The sequence below is a fragment of the Juglans microcarpa x Juglans regia genome, chromosome 7D (genome assembly GCF_004785595.1).
Source record: "Juglans microcarpa x Juglans regia isolate MS1-56 chromosome 7D, Jm3101_v1.0, whole genome shotgun sequence".
In the NCBI taxonomy this organism is placed as follows: domain Eukaryota; kingdom Viridiplantae; phylum Streptophyta; class Magnoliopsida; order Fagales; family Juglandaceae; genus Juglans; species Juglans microcarpa x Juglans regia.
The window spans coordinates 12,348,886-12,367,675 of NC_054606.1; the positions used below are offsets into that span (position 1 = coordinate 12,348,886).

The 18,790-nt window shown below is 35.5% G+C and overlaps 1 protein-coding gene across 2 annotated transcripts; it reads left to right on the forward strand.

Annotated features, from left to right (window-relative positions):
* Positions 1-3,927: 3,927 nt before the first annotated feature.
* Positions 3,928-18,790, forward strand: LOC121238872 (serine/threonine-protein phosphatase 6 regulatory subunit 2-like). Of its 2 annotated transcripts, none has more exons than XM_041135939.1 (20): positions 3,928-4,139; positions 4,213-4,309; positions 5,048-5,151; positions 5,337-5,423; positions 5,546-5,621; positions 5,836-5,910; positions 6,021-6,074; positions 7,631-7,690; positions 7,802-7,918; positions 12,633-12,727; positions 12,844-13,052; positions 13,470-13,567; positions 13,810-13,913; positions 14,103-14,268; positions 14,540-14,662; positions 15,171-15,253; positions 16,199-16,340; positions 16,436-16,465; positions 16,649-16,719; positions 17,656-18,790. In XM_041135939.1, the coding sequence occupies exons 2-20, from the start codon at positions 4,271-4,273 to the stop codon at positions 18,482-18,484; spliced, it is 2,562 nt and encodes an 853-aa protein (XP_040991873.1). In that variant the 5' UTR covers positions 3,928-4,139; positions 4,213-4,270; the 3' UTR covers positions 18,485-18,790. The 2 variants fall into 2 exon arrangements, with proteins under 2 accessions (XP_040991873.1, XP_040991874.1); XM_041135940.1 differs by having other exon boundaries at positions 17,659-18,790.

Genomic DNA, 18,790 nt, shown 5'->3' on the forward strand with positions numbered 1-18,790 from the left:
ATTATTATTTATTATCTCACACTTCACACCTCACACACCATACACTTTATAAAAAATATTCTTATATCTTATAAAAAATATTTCCACATGATTCTATGAAAAAGTTATAAGTGTAAAGTGTGAGAATGAATAGTAATTGATATATAGTAAATTTTAATATGTTATTTCTCATGCAAAACTCACTGTAAGAAAAACGAGTATTTGTAATATATTATTTGCGACAAAAATATCTATTTACGATAAAAATAAACTCATTTTAATAAAAAATAATCATCTTTATTAAAAATAACTATTACAAATAAATAATTTTCTTCTAACCGCCTCTTTTGTTCTGTCTATACGAGCACAAACAATACTCAATCACGAGGTACAGATGCCAACTACCAGTACTAATATTAGGATTTATTATCCTCTGAAAATGCACCTTTTTTCCCCTTTTCTTCTAGATCTGAACTAATACTAGTAACTAGCCCAATCTAAATTGTGTTTTAATAAAATATTGATTAATACAAGTTGCATGCATCATAGATAATATGCACTTCATGAATAGGTATACGTCATGCCACGGTACATGTCCCATATTTATCATATTAGGTATGGAAATAAATAACTATGCATGGGAGCTTATACGAGTGAATGGCTTTGACATTTATGATAAATTAAGTATTAAGAATATAATATAAATAACACCCGTGAATACCAAAATTAGCTCAGTTGATCAAAATCTTTTCACTTCAATGCATGACTAAGATTGCAACCATTAGCTAGGGTTTTCATTTTCGTGACGCACGAGTGATTTATCTAAGTACTCTCATGGTACTCATTGGTCATATTAACCTCTTAAAGATGAAGAGTAATGTTACTCATCATCTTATGATGTGGCATTAGATGATTGATTCACAAGTAAAATAAATAATATGTAATTATCTAATGTCACATCATGAAATGATGAGAAAGAGGATAATTAATAGATTTGTTGAAAGGTGAAAGTTTGATTTCTAACTAGGTTAATTTATCTTCCTTAGAAAATTACCGCCCCTTGAACGATGATAAACACTTTATCCATTGATATTTTCCTTTTATCTTTGGATTTGTGACTAAATTAAACTTGTTTTGGATTTTTTTTCTAAGCAAGTCTTTCATTAACATAAAATAACCAAGATATATAAGAAGGGGGTGAGGTTTCCAACAAATATTCATTGTAACAAGTACAATACAAAATAATAATAATAATAATAATAAACAAATAAAATAATTAGATTATAGGATCAAAAGATTGGTCCCATCCGTTTTAGGGCGGTTTTTTACAATCCATTAGGTGAATTATAGTGCCATCTTTAGAAGCGATGGTTGGTTGTAGCGTGCTACAATTCCTTATTTTGAAATGTTTGAAGAAAAAACCAATGTACTTGTCCTTAATATTTTCGATTAGAAAAAGCGATGACAAAAATGGATAGGCACATTGACTAGCCCATATCATCAGTGATCGAAAAACATTAAATGGGGTTATGCCGGTGTATGGGAGTCACACGCCGGTGGTTTTGAAGTGGAGTGTGTCAAATATAAAAGATTTGAGGAAGCCAAATCTATTGGCACAATGGGTGTAGCCGTCTGAAACGTTAATGAGAAGTGGCGCATGGTGGTCATGTGTAACCTAAGCCTTGTATGAGTCTCAGACGACTTTGTACCATCAGATCGACATTTAGGGAGTGGCGTGGTGGGACACTTATGAACGTTTTGGTCGTCATAATGTAGTAAATCAAGTCTAAACTGAGTTGAGAAAATGATATCAGAGATGAAAATTAAATAAAATATTATTAAAATATTATTTTTATTTTGAGATTTAAAAAATTTGAATTGTTTATTATATTTTATGTAAATTTTTGAAAAAATTATAATAAATATTAGATGAAATAGTTTGTGTAACTAAATGAGACTTAAAAATTCAGAGACCTTTATACATACACAAAAACGGAAAAAAAAAAAAAAAAAAAAACTTTTCACCCTTCAACTAAAATTTTATATTTTGTAACCAAATTTACCAAAATCGATACACTGCATTTTTCTTCAACCAGAAAGTATGGTATGCATTATCCAAAAGGGACGAAAATCGGATAAAAAGGACTGTTTTAAATCAAAACGAATGGCCAAATATTCAAAAGCTACCTTGAAATGAAGTGATTCCATTCCCTAGAAAAGAGTGCAAAACTTCGCAAGTTCGCAACCAAATGATTAATCAACCTTAAAATTCAAAATGAAGGTAACGACAAAAAAAAAAAAAAAAAAAAAGAAGGAACTTTTCTCTATATGTGATTGGATGATTAAGTTGAAATATAAAACTATATAAAAAAGAAATAAAATAAAAGACAGAGGAGAAATAATGAATCTAAAATGAAAACAAAAAGGCTCTCTCGTTTGAATCTGTCATGAGAGGCTGAATTATTGCTAACTTTACCCCTTTTATTTTGTTTTTTTTTAGTGGGTTTTATTATATAAATATTATAACCTTTTAAAATTCAAAAGGCTAAATTGAGACGCAACACGTGACCTTCAAAAACTGTCTTTTTTCGTACGGGCAAAGGCATTTCATGATATTCTTAAGGGTACCATCGGAAGCCGAAAAATGTGTAGCTCTCATCTGAGGAGTTACACGAATGGCCAACCTCACATGAGATTCTTTTAGGCCTAATTTGTTTTTGTAAAATAAAAATTTTATTTTAATAATATTTTATTTAACTTTTAACTTTCATCTTATCTCATTTATATAAATTAACGAGACCTTAAGCAATCAATAAGATTGTATCATCACGATTGATTTTAGTAGAAAGAATAAATTAAAACTAGTTGATTCTTGATATCAAATAAATTATTAGGTTTAATGATATTTAATTGTTGGACTTTTCATAATAATTATGATTATTGCTAGAAAAAGGCAGCACATCCTTTATTTTGACATTTCTTTACTTATTCATCTCAAACTGTTAGATTAAGTTATGTTTGGTTATGTTTGAAACACAAACTCACCTTAATTCATTCCAAACTAATCATTGATGAGACTTACTATTTTTTTAAATTTTCATAAAAAAAGTTAAACTCCTACTTCATATATTTAAATCAGTAATGCTACTCATCATCCTCTTATTATCTCATGATATGTTATTTGATGATTGTAGACTATTTATTATGTTTTATTTGTGAACTTATCATTTAATATCATATCATAAGATAATGAGAGGATAATGAGAAAAATGATAATGAGTATAATTTTTCTATTTAAATACATATCTCAACCTATTTGCATTCAAACACATTTCAATACAATCTATAAAATATTACTGTTCTTCATAGATCGTGGTGTTCAGTATTTATAAGAACTAGGTTGTCAATATGTTATTAGCTTAGTATACCAGATCTCATTATTGAAACGGACTGTATGACTGTTTATCAGTTGGTTTACATCTAACTCTCAACCACCATTGATATTTGCTAACTTGTGGGATGGCATTCTAGAGTTCTATTATTTCATTGTTATTGATTTTACTAATGTATATGGAGGAGGCAATCAAATTTAGATAAGTTGGGATTATCCATCTTTAGATAATAATAATCTTATATTTGTTTCTTAGGTTGTTAATAGTTATGCTTATTTATAGTTTCTATACAAGTTTGGTTTTACTTGTAAAAATGTTTTTTTTGTTAAAAGAAAAATAATTATATAAAATTAAATAATTTTAATTAAAATTTTTATACTATACATCATTTACGTGATATAATTTATTTAAAAAATTAAAAAAATTATATATTTTTCTTAGAAAGAAAATGGTATAAGAAAAAAGCAAAAAAATAAAGAAATTGGTTGGATGTGAATATAGGGAGTATTTAATTTAAAGGAAGTGTATGCAAAGTCTTTGTAAACATAATAAGATGAATGTTGTGGGAATTTCGGACTACCAAACTGATGTACTTTTGCGACCCTCAGCAATTAGCTCCTGTTTAGCTGCGATTTTTTCGTCCTCTCTCTCTCTTTCTCTCTCTCTCTCTCTCGATCTTCACGGCCCAGGCCTCTTTTCCATCTCCCTCTCTCGCAAAAAAATAGGGTTTCCAGCTTCAAGCATCTCTCTCTGTCTACCTGTCTGTCTGTATGTGTCTCAGCTCACTCGAATCTCGAGCTCTACGCGTCTTTTCCTGACCTAGATTTCCTCGTGTGTCCAGGGTTTTTACAGATCTGCGCAGCTCCTGCTTCGAGCTCAGCTGAATCTCTTTCTTCGACATGTTTTGGAAGATCACATCGCTCTCTGCCTCCTCACCCGTAAGTGATTTTAAACCCCAATTGTATTTGACTCTTAATAATGCTAATTCGCTGGCTTTGTATTTATATGAAATAGACTGCCATGTTTAGATTTTCATTCTTTATTTTTTCCCATGTTTTCTGCTGTATATTTCTTCTTTTGTTCTTGGAAATGGAAAGCTAGTTTCGTTTTGGTTCTATTAATTGTTGTTTCAACTTGATGGTATGTTTCATTCCAATTTGCTTTGGACTAATTTACCTGAGGTGTACTAGTTTTGGTTGATGAATATGTTTACTTTTTGCCGCAACGTTTTTATTTATATTATGCATTTCTTCTAGTGGCTTACTTCTTGTGGTTTTCCTTAATCTAGAGATTTGAAGGGTTCATTCTCTGGGTTTTTCGTTTGCGCATCAGTATAGCCTAAATTAATCTGCATGTAGTTAAAGTTGTAGAATCCCTGTTTTTCTTTACAAAATTCCATTTCACCTTCTTTTGGCTGCTGGGAATATGGAATGAACCTTGTCTATTTGAAGCTTTTGGTCTTGTGAATTTGAGTCCAGAACCATATCTAGGAATTTGAATGGTTTTTCTAGGAATTAGTGGTTGCTTTAGAGTGAACTGATAGAGGCGTTTTACTGGTTAAGGGGTACTTGTCACGAGAAATTCTAGTGTAGGAACCTATTAATGCCTGGCTTTGACTGCTGGCATTGCTCTTTCACTCCAACTTCATCAAGCTTTTGTGTTTTTCTTGTATACAGGTGGAGTCACTATTGGACAAGGAGAATTTTACTTTGGAAGAGCTTTTGGATGAAGAAGAAATAATTCAAGAATGCAAAGCATTAAACAGTCGGCTCATTAACTTGTAGCATTTCTTCCCCATTCTCTTGAAACGTGTTTTTATCAACTTTATCATCTATTACCTTGTTTTTCCATCCAATTTATATATAGTCGGTTGCTTGGAAGTCAACGTAATTGATATGAACTGTATATTGTTTATTGGATAATATAGAAGTTAATCCTGGAAACTACTGGACATTTCTGTTTCAGTCTACGGGATAGAGCCCAGGTGGAGCAGTTATTGGGATATATTGTTGATGAAGCCCCAGAGGATGCTGAAAGCAAACGAGTCTTCAAGTATATTACTCTGACTTGATAAAGAAATGGATCTTAAATTTTCAAATTGAAAGCTCTTTGTTTTCTGAAAATTTCTTCCTTTCTCCTGATTTTCAATCATAATTTTTTTTTTCATGCTGTAGGTTTCCATTCATTGCCTGTGAGATCTTCACATGTGAAATTGATGTTATTTTGAAAACTTTGGTGGAGGAAGAGGAGGTACATGTTTACGGTTTTTCATGATCACATTATCTATAAGGATGGAAGTTGTTATGGTTTTCCATTTCTAGCTCCTAACTTGTAATTAGGTTCTCTCCTTTGTATATTTCATGTCTACTTGGGCTTTACCTATCTATGTGATTCAAGAAAATTTTATTTTACTTATAAAAATAGGTTTTGATACTGATTTCTTTTTCTTTCCCTGTGATTGCAGCTGATGAACTTGCTCTTCTCCTTCTTGGAACCTAATCGTCCACATGGTACCTTGCTGGCTGGGTATTTTAGCAAGGTATGCCACGATGATAGAAGGAACTTTGGATTGTTTGATATTTCACTTCTGCTCTAATTGAAGGAATTCTTAAAGCTCTTTTTTTTTTTTGGTTTTTGTTCTGATGTTAGGTTGTTGTATGCCTTATGATACGGAAGACGGTCCCACTTATGAATTATGTCCAAGTAAGCAACTTTCTTAAATCAGCATTGTTGATTGAAAGTTTTAGATTTTTATTGTGAGCTCTTCCAATGTTCTGGAAATGACAACGTGCTTCTAAATTGAAACTATTGCTTCCTGTTCATGGCAAGCATTGATTGAATGTGCCTGAATTGAATTTATGCTTTACGTTGTGGTCAACTGCACCCTCAGAACAACTTGTGGTTGTTGCTTATAGGCATAAAAATTATGGATCACTTCGCATGGTATTTTCCCCTAGTGATGTTGTTTGACTCAAAGTGAAGGGATAGAGTTCTTTGCTATCATTGGCACCTTTTTAGGCAATGGTGACTTGTGATACCAAGCTTGTTTCATTCTGGTGGTGATAGATCCTTTGATAACATAACTATATACTCCTGAATACAGTAACTTTTGAGACCATCAAATTGGTGGCATTGGTTTTTTGTTTTTGAAGTACTGTGCATTATGTAGCACTCCTTAAATTTTTTTTCCTATGTATGTATGTTTATATTTAGTTTTTTGACTAGTAGTGTATCCTTTATATGCATAACCATCAATACTGCAATCTTTTTTTTTCTGTGTTTTTTGTTTTACTTTTAAACCTGCCAACCAAAGTTGCATTGGAACTTCTTCTAGCATGAAATTTCTTCGTGTCACATGGCTCTGTGCAGTCAAGCACTAATGCAGTTCCAGATGCTAGATCTTTAGAATCATCTATTGCATGAAAATTCTCGTTTTTTTAAACTTTGGTCACTAGTTTTTGCCATATAAGTGAAAATAAACAAGAATCTCAGAACTTAAATGCTTTATTTTAAACCTTTGTCCTTCTTCTTTTGGGTATTTGCTAATTTGCTTAGTTGGTTAATGAACATAAAAGTTTGTGCTTATATTTTTCTGAACTACTCAGAAAACTAAAATGGAATTCAGCTGTATAATGTTTCTGTGGCCAAGGCCATGCTTATTTAATGGCTTTGTGCATTCAAGCACTAGTGCTTTGATCGCCAGTTCCAGATGCTAGTTCTTTAGAATTATCTACTGCATGAAAATCTTTGTTTTTTAAACTTTGCTTATTAATTTTTGACTGACATGTGAAAATAGACAAGAATATCAGAATTTAAGATATTAAGCCTTTTGCCTACTTATTTTGGGTATTAGCTAATTTGCTTAGTTGGTTAATGAACGTTAAAGTTTGCGCTTATATTTTTCTGAACCTTCTAAAACTAAAATGGGATTCAACTGCCTAATGTTTCTGTGGCTAAGGCGATGTTTATTTAATCTGCAATATTTAATGCACTTTGAAAGTTATATATCTATTTGATGGGAATCTTGACATCATGTGAAAACTGTTCCCGTATCTCTGATTAGTTTATTAACTCTAAGATCTCCACTCTGGTTTGGCACCTTTAGGAAAAATGCCTTCAAATCTAGTTACCTCTTGCCTGTCAGAAACAGGCATGATAGTGGACTACTTTCTTTATTATCTACAGAAAATGTTGTCTATTTTTATTTTCTTATGGCCTAGGACACTATATTGGATTCACACATTAGTTGATCATTACAGGCTCATCAGGACGTTTTTCGCCATTTGGTTGATTTGATAGGAATTACATCTATCATGGAGGTAAAACCTTTCTACTTCATTGGCTATATTGTTTTTATAAGATTTGCATATTGTTTTTATAAGATTTGCATTTTACATTTTATATTGGTCTGAGGTGATCTTTTAATGCAGGTCTTGGTTCGACTTGTAGGCTCCAATGACCATGTGTATCCCAACTACGTAGATGTGATGCAATGGTTGGCTGATAGCAATCTGCTAGAAATGATTGTGGATAAACTGAGTCCATCAGTAAGTGCCATAATGCATTTCTAATATAGGTTCAGTAATGCCTTTTCATGCTTAATTGCTGAGCATGCATGCACATCAACATTTAATGTGTCTTTTTAGTTAGAGTTTCATCACTATGCCCGATATATATAGATATATATATCTATATATATATATATATATATGAAAAGAACCCTAGTTGACCAGTAAATCCATTTAAGATTCAAGTTCTGCAAATTCTGCACATTCCCACTTTGAAGCTCCAAGAATTTTATGTTCATTATTAGAATAAATTGAGCCACAGCTTCCTTTGATTTGCTCTGAATGGAAGCTTAGAATATAGGTGGTTGAGTGTATATATGGCTGGCCCAATCAGCCGTTTTATTTTCAAATATGGTTTTGCCACCTTACCTGTGGTCTATTGTGGTGTAGCATGTACACAAGGTTGTACTGGCTCGCTTCAGTGCCTTCTCTAGCATTTACCTTTTACAATACTGCCACAAAAGTTGATGACCTGGTAAGCACTGATGTGTCGCTGAAGCCGTTTCATGATGGTATTATTGGTCAAATTGATAGCACTTCATTTGGTCAAAACTATAATAGCAACATGTTAGAACTTTTTGAAGTCTAAGGACCAAAATAAAACTTCCCTTATATATTAGGGACTAACAAATACAGATAAAACAACAATTAGGGACTAGCAATATAGTTCGTGAGGATGAGATAAAGCAGCACCAAAGTGGAGCTTTGGAGTACATTATAAGTTTGTGACAAGGCATTGTGGAGAGCGTTGATCGACCCCAAGTATGATGGAGCATTGTGGGGGGGTTTTTTTTTTTTTTTTGGGGGGGGGGGGGTTCCAATATGGTACATGGGGCATATGATGTGGGGTTGTGGAAGAATATTAGAGGATGACCTTTTTTTTTTATCAGTAAAAGGTAATTTTCATTAATATGAATGAAAATAGGCATGGCCTATGTACACAGGGAGTATACAATAGAAAACACCTAAATACATTCTTAAAAAGCTAAATTAGAGGTAAGAACTCATGTACACTATTTCCATTAAGAACAATGGCTGAGAACCATAAGAGTAAAGTGTGCAGAAAAAAATTCTGAAGCTCCTCCATTGTTCCCTCTATCTTCAAAGCATCGTGCATTCCTTTCCATCCAAATATACACCACATGATGCACAACGGGATCATAGCTGGTGCTACTTGTGAACAACCTTGTAGACCCTTCCAACAAGCAAGCAGGTCAACCACCTTTGCCGGCATAACCCACGCTACATCCACCTACTAAATATCCCATTCCACAACTCTCTCGACACCTCACAATGCAATAGTAGATGGTCCATTGATTCTGCATGTTTTTTGCACAAATAACACCAATCCATCACAATGAGGCCCTCTTCCTTAAATTATCCGTGGTTAGAATTTTTCCAAATGCAGTAGTCCACACAAAAAAGGCCACTTTGGAAGGTGTGCGTGACCTCCGAACACTTTTCCACGGGAAATGTATGTTACCTTGTGATGCCAGAATTTTATAGTATGTCTTGACTGAGAACTTCTTGCTGTCCTTGCACCTCCATTGTAACCTATCGTCCTGTGCCGTTAATCTTTCTGAAGAGTATATCAAGCTAAAAAGTTCTGGAACAGTAGACAACTCCCAAACATGGTTAGCCCAAGTGAATAAAATATTCCACCGAAAAGAGTCTTGGGCAAACACACATAGATCCGCTATCGAAGCCTCCCTATTAGCCTCAATGTTATAGAGAGCTGGGAAGGCCCTCTTCAAAGAATGCTCTCCACACCAGACATCTTGACAAAACTTGATGCGTGTGCCTTGTCCGACCACAAATCTAATATTATTTTCAAAGCACTGTCATCCCCCCCTTATATATCTCCACAAACCCACACCATACCCTCCCTCACTTCATTAGTGCACCATCCCCCCCAAGCACCTCCATATCTGGAGTCTTACCACTTTCTTCCACAAAGACCCCCCTTCTTCTTGATACCTCCATAGCCACTTCCCCAAAAGTGCTTTATTGAAAGTCCTCAAATTGCGCACACCCAAACCACCTCTCGAAATTGGGGAGTAAACTTTATTCCAACTAACAAGATGGAATTTGGTTTCTTCCCCCAGACCACCCCACAAGAAAGTCCGGAATAACTTCTCGATTCGATGCGCCACCCCTGCCGGCAATGGGAATAGAGATAGGAAATAGGTTGGGAGGTTAGATAAAGTGCTAGTGATCAATGTGAGTCGCCCCTCCTTCGATAAATACAGCCGTTTCCACTCTGCCAACCGTTTCGCCACTCTCTCAATAACCCCTTCCCATATACCTCTAGTTTTGAAAGTGGCCCCCCAAAGAAAGGCTCAAATATTTCATAGGCAAAGAACCCACTTCACACCCCCAACGTTTCTGCTAGTGTACTGATATGGGGCACCAAACCTACCGCCACCAACTTAGATTTGCCCAAGTTTACCTTGAGACCTGTCACGGCCTCAAAGCACAACAAGAGTGCCCGTATGGCTTGGATTTGACCCACCTCCACTTCACAAAAGAGAAGTGTATCATCTGCAAATAAAAGATGTGAGATCATGATAGAACCAAAAGTACCATTGCCTGCCGAAAAACCCTCTATATAGCCTCCATCTATAACTGCCTTCACCATCTGGCCTAGTGCCTCCATAATAATTACGAATAGAAATGGAGACAAAGGATCCCCCTGCCTCAATCCACAGGAGCTACAAAAGAAACCCACCGGATTACCATTAACAAGCACTGAGAAACACACAGTAGTTATGCAATATTGAATCCATGAAATCCACCTGTTACTGAAACCACATCTCCCAAGTAAGTAAAGGAGAAAATCCCAATTTGCATGATCACAGGCTTTCTCCATATCAAGCTTACAAAGTATGCTTGATTTACCCTCCTTCAACCTCTGATCCAAATACTCATTGGCAATAAGAATTGAGTCCAGTATCTGCCTCCCCCGAACGAAGGCATTTTGAGACTTCGAAATGATTTGTTCCATTAGCACACTTAATCGATTAGCCAGAACCTTGGAGATAATTTTATAAACCTCACTCACTAGGCTAATGGGATGGAAATCATCAACTTCCAACACTTCATGTTTCTTCGGAACAAGGGCTATGAACGTCGCATTGAAGCATTTTTTGAATTTTTGGAAAGCATGGAATTCAAAAAAGATCAGCATAACATCACATTTCACAATCTTCCAACAATGTTGGAAAAACCCCATCGAAAACCCATCTGGTCCAGGTGCTTTGTCTTTGGCCATGCTTCTAATGACCTTATGCACCTCATCTTCTTCAAAAGGTCTTTCCAACCAGCTCGCACTCTGCATATCAATGGACTCAAAAGGCAAACCATCGAGCTTTGGCCTCCAACAAGTTGGCTCCGTGAGCAGATTCTCATAGTAGTTCACAATATGGTTCTCTAAATCAGGGGGGAAGAGAGAACTTGATTACCTGCCTTAAGAGTCTCAATAGTGTTGTTGCGCCTATGAGAATTGGCCACTCTATGAAAAAACTGCGTACATTTATGATTTATCCCCTATTAGAGGAGGATAACCTATAAAAGGAAAATTAATATTAGAGGTGGATGGGGGGTTTTCTATTGACATATCAGATTTGTGGTGGGTGATGCCTATAGGATCATATTTTGGCATTATATATGGTGTGGAGATAGAGCCCTAAAAGACTTTTTTTCCAAGCAGTGTTCTCAATAGTGCGTGAGCAGGAAGCTTCAGTGGTTGAGTTATTGGGAGTTACTGGAGGTTTTCTGCAGTGGAATGTTATTTTTGTGAGGGCAGCCCAAGATTGGAAAATTGGTGTATTCTCTGACTTCTTTAATCTATTATATTCTGTAGGAGCTAGGGATGTAGGAAGCGATCTGAAGCGATGATGTCTTTTGGATCCCTTCCTGAAAAGGGGAAATTCTATGTCCGCTCATTCTATGAGGCCATTACTAGTCAGCACTGCAATCCTTTTCCTTGGAGTATGTGGAGGAGTAAGGCGCCTCTTAAGGCCACTTTCTTTATTTGAACAGCTTCTTTGGGGAAGGTTCTGATCATGGACAACCTAAGGAAAAGACGGATCATAGTAATTGACTGGTGTTGCATGTGTAGGAGAAGTGGAGAGACTGGATCATTTGCTTCTTCACTGTGTGGTGGCTAGGGCACTATGGGATGATATCTCCAGTAGAGTGGGGCTAGATTGGGTTATGCCTTGGAAATTGGTCGATATCCTTGCAAATTGAAGAGGTCTATATGGCATCCCGTAAACTGTAGCAATATGGAAGATGGTCTCATATGTCTATCATTCTTGCATTTGGAGGGAAAGGATCAATTGCAACTTTGAAGACTGAATGCTCATTGGATGAACTTAGACGCTTCCTTGCCATACTAATGTCATGGGCAATGGCTATGGATTTCTTTTTCCTTTTTTTTTTCCTGAATGATTGCTATAAATTTCAACGACTCAACTTTCATGATTTTCTTGGTATCTATTTTTTCTAGTTCTTGACTAGGTGTCTTCTCTTGTATACATCTTGTGTATTTGTGCTATTCCTATTTCCCATTATATATATTTTTTTAAAAAAATTCTTCACAAAAATGTTTGTGACAAGTTTTATCATATTCTGCTATAACCTGGTCTGGCATTTTCTGTTATTATCTAATAGATGATTTTACTTGGACCAGAGTCCTCCTGAGGTTCATGCTAATGCGGCTGAAACACTATGTGCCATAACACGAAATGCCTCATCAGCCCTGGCCACTAAACTTTCTAGCCCAAGGTTTGTATTGAGATAGCATTTTGGTTCGTCAATTAAACACAGGCGGGTGCAAATGTACATTATTATTTATTTGTTCAAATTGTAGAAAGATGTTTTGAATTTGTTATCTATGTCAGCTTTGTTGCAAGGATATTTGGTCATGCATTGGAAGACTCGCATTCGAAATCTTGCCTTGTCCACTCGCTTTCTGTTTGTATTTCTTTGTTAGACCCAAACAAATCTGCAGCAGCATCTCCCATGTTTCATTCTTTTCGAATTCAACATATGTATGAGCCTCCAATCTCTGTGAACCCTGAGACGATTGGTGCAATGCTCCCCAAACTTGGTGAGTTTTTCAATGTATTTACTTTAGGTGTTTTAAACTGAAATTTGTTAAAACGTTCACATAGTTGATTATTTCTTCTCATGCCAAATGTGCTGTTTGATGTACTCCCTATAAAATAATTATGCATCTATTACATTCCTGTTACATAACACAATTGACTATATGCTTGCCCATTTTTTTCTTGGCCGGGAAGAGAGAATTCTTGCTATAAGGGGATGCTACATTATCTCTACTTAATTATTTCACCTTTCAATTAAGAGCGAACTTTTCCCAATATGAATTCAAAGATATCTGAGTTTGTTTTAAATATGTACTGTATTACATGTTTCCACAATATGATGAAATATGTTAAGCAACTTACTTTTTGCTTGGCTTCCTTCATGAAAGTAGTTCTTTTTTACTACTCTTATTGTACAGGTGACTTGCTTACACTTCTGATTGTGTCATCTGATGAGAAGAAACTGCCTACCACGTATGGAGAATTGAGGCCTCCTCTTGGGAAGCATCGGTTAAAGGTTGGTTTGTTTCTTTATTATAAGTTTAATACACAGAAACCCTAATCTCCCAATTTTGATCGTGAATGGAGTAAACTAACAGAGTTGGTTGTCATATATCCTAAGCCCATTGTCAAGATTTGGAAATTGTTGCATCATTCTTATTTCAGGTTAAAACTCTTGTTTGTGCCAGAAACTGACTTTATTGTTGTCTTTTTTATTCCAACTTTATTTTCCCGAATTTTTTTTACTATTCTTTCCAGATTGTGGAGTTCATTGCGGTGCTATGGAAAACTGCCAATGATTCTGCAGAGAATGAATTGGTCAGCTCAGGGACCATTCGACGAGTCATTGATCTTTTCTTCGAGTAAGTATTTCATTTTTTCATTCTGAATGCATGAGTAGTCAAGTTCTTTTTTTTTCTTTTTTGATAAGCTGCATGCGTGGTCAAGTTATCCAGAGAAAGCTTGATCTCTTCGTGCAAGAATTGTTTTTGTTTTTTGGGTTAGACTGAAGATGCATGGTTTTGTTAGTTTTATGTGTTTAATGAATGCAGGTATCCATTCAATAACTCACTGCATCACCATGTAGAGAGTATCATATTGTCATGCTTGGAAAGCAAGAGTGATAGTATCGTCAATCATCTTCTTCGAGAGTGTGATTTGATCGGAAAGATTCTCCAAACGGATAAACATCCCATTCTTTCTGGTGACAGTAATCAGGTCACTATCTTTTATGGTTCTCAAATACCAATATAGCACATCCAATGTGTGAAACAAGATAAGAAAGGACAATAATTATTGAAAAAAGTATAAAGGAAAATTGTAGATTTGCAATCTATCCATCTTTAGTTTCCTTTCAATTGTATGTGATGAAATTAATGTACTTATCATCTGTAATAGCACATGGTTACATGCAGAGTCATTTATGTTCTCTTTAGCTATTGATTGTGCCAGAAATTCTGATTATTTTTAACTTTCCCTGAATTTGTAGCCAACAATACCTGCTGCTGGAAAACAGATGCCTCGCATAGGAAACCTTGGACACATTACACGAATTTCTAATAAGCTTGTTCAGTTGGGAAACAGTCAGAGCCACATTCAGGCATGTCTTCAGGTGGGTTATAGATGGAGGAAGAGGTTTAAGGGTATGTTAGAACTTGCTGGGTTTATGTCCTTCCCAAAGCAATTCTACTATGTGCTATGCTTTACCCAAAAAGTAAAGTTTCCTGGGTAGAAAATATCTTTAGACCACTTCCTTGGTGCCCTGACTAATAGCAGAGGATTTTTGTAAAAACCATCTCTTTCAGTGTGTATTTTCTTATCAAATTATGTGTGTTCTATTTGGTGAATTATTGTTATTTAACCTTGACTAGATGATTTTTTTTGAACTTATCTTCAGATCATGCTTTTATGTGTTCCTGAAAAGTTATGTGATCTTCATTTTTTTAATATTGCAATGTCTGTATTTCCTCTTATTGTGTGTGGTATTGGGTGCAACATTGGTATCTATCCTTGATAAAATCAAAGAACTTAAGGATAATTTTGCAGTATATCTTACAAATGGACACGCTTTTCTTTTTAATATCAATACTAACGTAACTATTTTCATTTGTTCTTTATAGGAAAATAGTCAATGGAATGAGTGGCAGGCTACTATTCTGCAGGACCGCAATTTGGTTGAAAATGTCTACCGATGGGCTTGTGGGTATGATCTTGTTTCATCTATGTGCTTTGCATGTTCTAGATTTATTCATCCAATTCAAATTAAGCAATTTTTCAAGTATGAGACTTTGGAGGTTTTCTTAACATATTGAAAATTACGGAGTATTGTGCATAATTGAGTTGTGATTTTTTTTTTTTATAAGTAATAAGAAAAATGTATTCATACGAATAAAATAGGCATAACCCATGTACACAGGAAGTATACAAAAAAAAAAAAAAAAAAAAAAAAAAACACCTAATTACATTCTAGCTAAGGAAAGAAAGTCATGGACATTGTTTTCATAAAGTACAATGGCTGAAAACCGTAGCATTAAAGTGTGCATAAAAAAATTCTGAAATTCCTCCATTGTGCGTTCCCTATCTTCAAAACATCTCTCATTCCTCTTGGACCATGTGCACCACATGATACGCAACGGGATCATCTTCCACACTGCCCTGGGGACAGCCTTGAAGCTCCTTTCAACAAGCCAATAAATTTTTGATAAATACAACGGGATCATCTTCAACATAACGGGACCATGTGCACCACATTGAGTTGTGATTTACAGGATATTTCTGATAACAGACTTCAAAAGTATTTCTTATGAGATTTTAAGTGTTCTAAAGTGGGGGGAATTTGATGAAATGTTTGTTATATGGAAAATTTTATCTTCAAAAGCATTATTGGGACTAGTCAGTTATCTATATCATTTTATGTACCTATAAATAAAGTTACTTATATCATTTTATCACCGAGTGCAATTGCACTTGATTACTGTTGTGTTGTTCAAGTATAGTGAAAAAAGGTCAATTGTGTTTATATTATCCCTTTTTGTCTGGATCTTTACTTTAGTCTGTTTGTCATGTTCTTCACTGCATTTAACGCCACCAATCTTTCTTCTTTCTTCTTTGATTTTTCCATCCCCATTTTTCTGCCTCCTGTTTGCAGCCGTCCAACCGCATTGCAAGATAGGACAAGGGACAGTGATGATGATGATCTTCATGATAGAGATTATGATGTAGCGGCCCTAGCAAATAATTTGAGCCAGGCCTTTCGCTACAAAATCTATGGGAATGAAGATGCTGAAGAGGTTTATAGTTAGATGCTTTTTAATCATATAATATTACCAACCTTTTTTCATCTGTAATTTTACCATCCTTTGATGTTTGAATGTCATGGTTGCAGGACCATGGAGCTCTTGATCGTGATGATGAGGTAATTATTTTCTTATATTGAAGTAGTTTTCCTGATTCGAATGTAAAGGCGAAGGTTTGATATGCCTTATTTAGCTGGAATATTGTGAAGGTCTAGAATGTGTAGGAATGTTATATATTTTTTGGGGCAGGGGGGTTATTGGATTTGATAGTGAAATGTCTATTTTTGTCTCTTAATATACAGGATGTATACTTTGACGATGAATCTGCTGAAGTTGTAATATCATCCTTGAGGCTAGGCGATGATCAAGGGAGGTTAGTTTATAAATTATTTTCTTTAGAGAAATATATCACTAAGAATTCTTACATACTATTGATTAGTTCAGTGGGAGAATATTGTTGACGAGCAAGGGTTCATAGTAGTTATGAAGCATTTCTCACTATCCGCCAGTCCAACCCCTTCTTGATTCTGTTTTCAGAGTTTGGAATGTGCACCCATTGTGTGAGCTACTGCTTCTGGTACTAGTGAGAAAGGAGAGTAGAGTAGTGTAAGGGAACAAAATATACTTTGAAGAAGCCGACCAAATAAAGTGCTATACATTATACCTGAAGCATATACACACAGGCTGTGTGAGCTACAGTTAAAAACTTCTCCCACTTTGTGCCCATTGCATTATCAAAGAGATTTAAAAATGATATATGAAGGAGTGCCATTGGCACTGTTAGTTTGCACAGGGTTAGGTATCTCATTGGCAAACCTGAAACTTACTGAAAATAATCCAAAAAAATATGTTCATCTTTAATATAAATAAGAGATTTCAGATGTATGAAATTCAAAATTGTTTCATATATAGATAAAACTAACTACATCTTATGTTGCTATTTTGAAGATGAAAGTGTACATCATACTTGTGAGAAAAAAAAAAAAAAAAGAAGATGAAAATGTATAACACGTCTGTAAAATATGGTCTTTGTTAGTATTTCCTTTATTTGCTTTCCAAAGCTCCCTTTGAAACATGACACATCTGCGACTTCAAATGTTATTTAGTTTTTTACTTCTATTTGGTTTGGCTGTTGATGCAAGTGTTTAGTTATGATGTTCACTTATAAAAGAATGTTAGTATTTGGTGGTTTAAGGGATTCATATTGGCTCAGCTTTGTGCATTATCATTATTAGTTACTGTTCTTGTTCTGGTGGAACTAATAATGTTAAATAGGAAGATGAAATTTAACATTTTCCTTTTCATGCAGTAGTCTTTTCACGAATTCAAACTGGTTTGCATTCCAAGACGACAGAATTGGTAGTGCACCTGTGAGCACATCAGAGATAATGGATGAGATAAACTTAAACGGAACTGCAAATGGTGGTAACAGCAGCAGTGATGATGAAGTGGTGGTTGGTGAGGACGAGGAGCTGGCTGAAAGTAAAGACCCTGTCAATGGGACTTCAAGTTCCCATACGAACTTCCCGAACGGGTTTACTGGGAATGGTTCCTTGAATGGTGGGTTTTTGAACAAGGAAAATGAACTAGCGAGTGCTTCCCATGATATGGGCTTCTTTAGGTTCGAGACATCTGCCGGTGAGGAGTTGTTGGGAGCTAGGCCTCTCCCTGATTGGGTGGGATGGGGCGATTCATCAGATGTGCAAGTTGGTGGTTCAAGTGTGAACCCATTTGAGGATCACTACAATTCAGACACCAATCCTTCTGGTCAAGCACAATTAGTAACTTCCGATGCATGTTCCCTTTCACGCGAAGTATCCATAATTCCAAATGGCTCTCCAACCACGACAGCTTCTAGTGATAGTTCAGTAGGTATTGATTCAAGTCAGAGGTCTACTGCCGTTCCATCATTGTTTGAAGAGGATGTTGAGTTTGTAGGTGTTGAATTAGAAGGTACCGAGAAGGCTATGGAACAGGCTCTCAAGGAGGGAATAGTTGGGGAAGCAGGGCCATTGAAGAGAAACATTAAACAAAAGGTGCCAGAGAAGGAGAATTCTGAGGAGGGTGGACCTGGAATGAAGGATTTCAATGATGCCAATTATTGGAGGGTCGATCAAGAGGTTACTGTGTCAGAGTGATTGTGCGTTGTCTCTGCTTATTAGGTTGTTCAACCTTAAAAGTTCGATCCGACGGGATTGGGCCCTTTTTTCAGCAAACATATGTACAGTAATTTTGTTTCCAGATGGAGCCGCGGGGTGGGGGGAGGAGATTGGATGGTAGGGTGTGTTCAATGGTTATTGTTGTTTATTATTAGTTATTTTAATTACTCTTCTTCTTGTTTATGGTTCAAGGTTTTTGTTTCCTTCTACTGATTTATGGGGGTTTCCCAGATCCATCATAATCATATTTATTATTGCCAGAGAAAACACTCTTTTCTTTTCCAA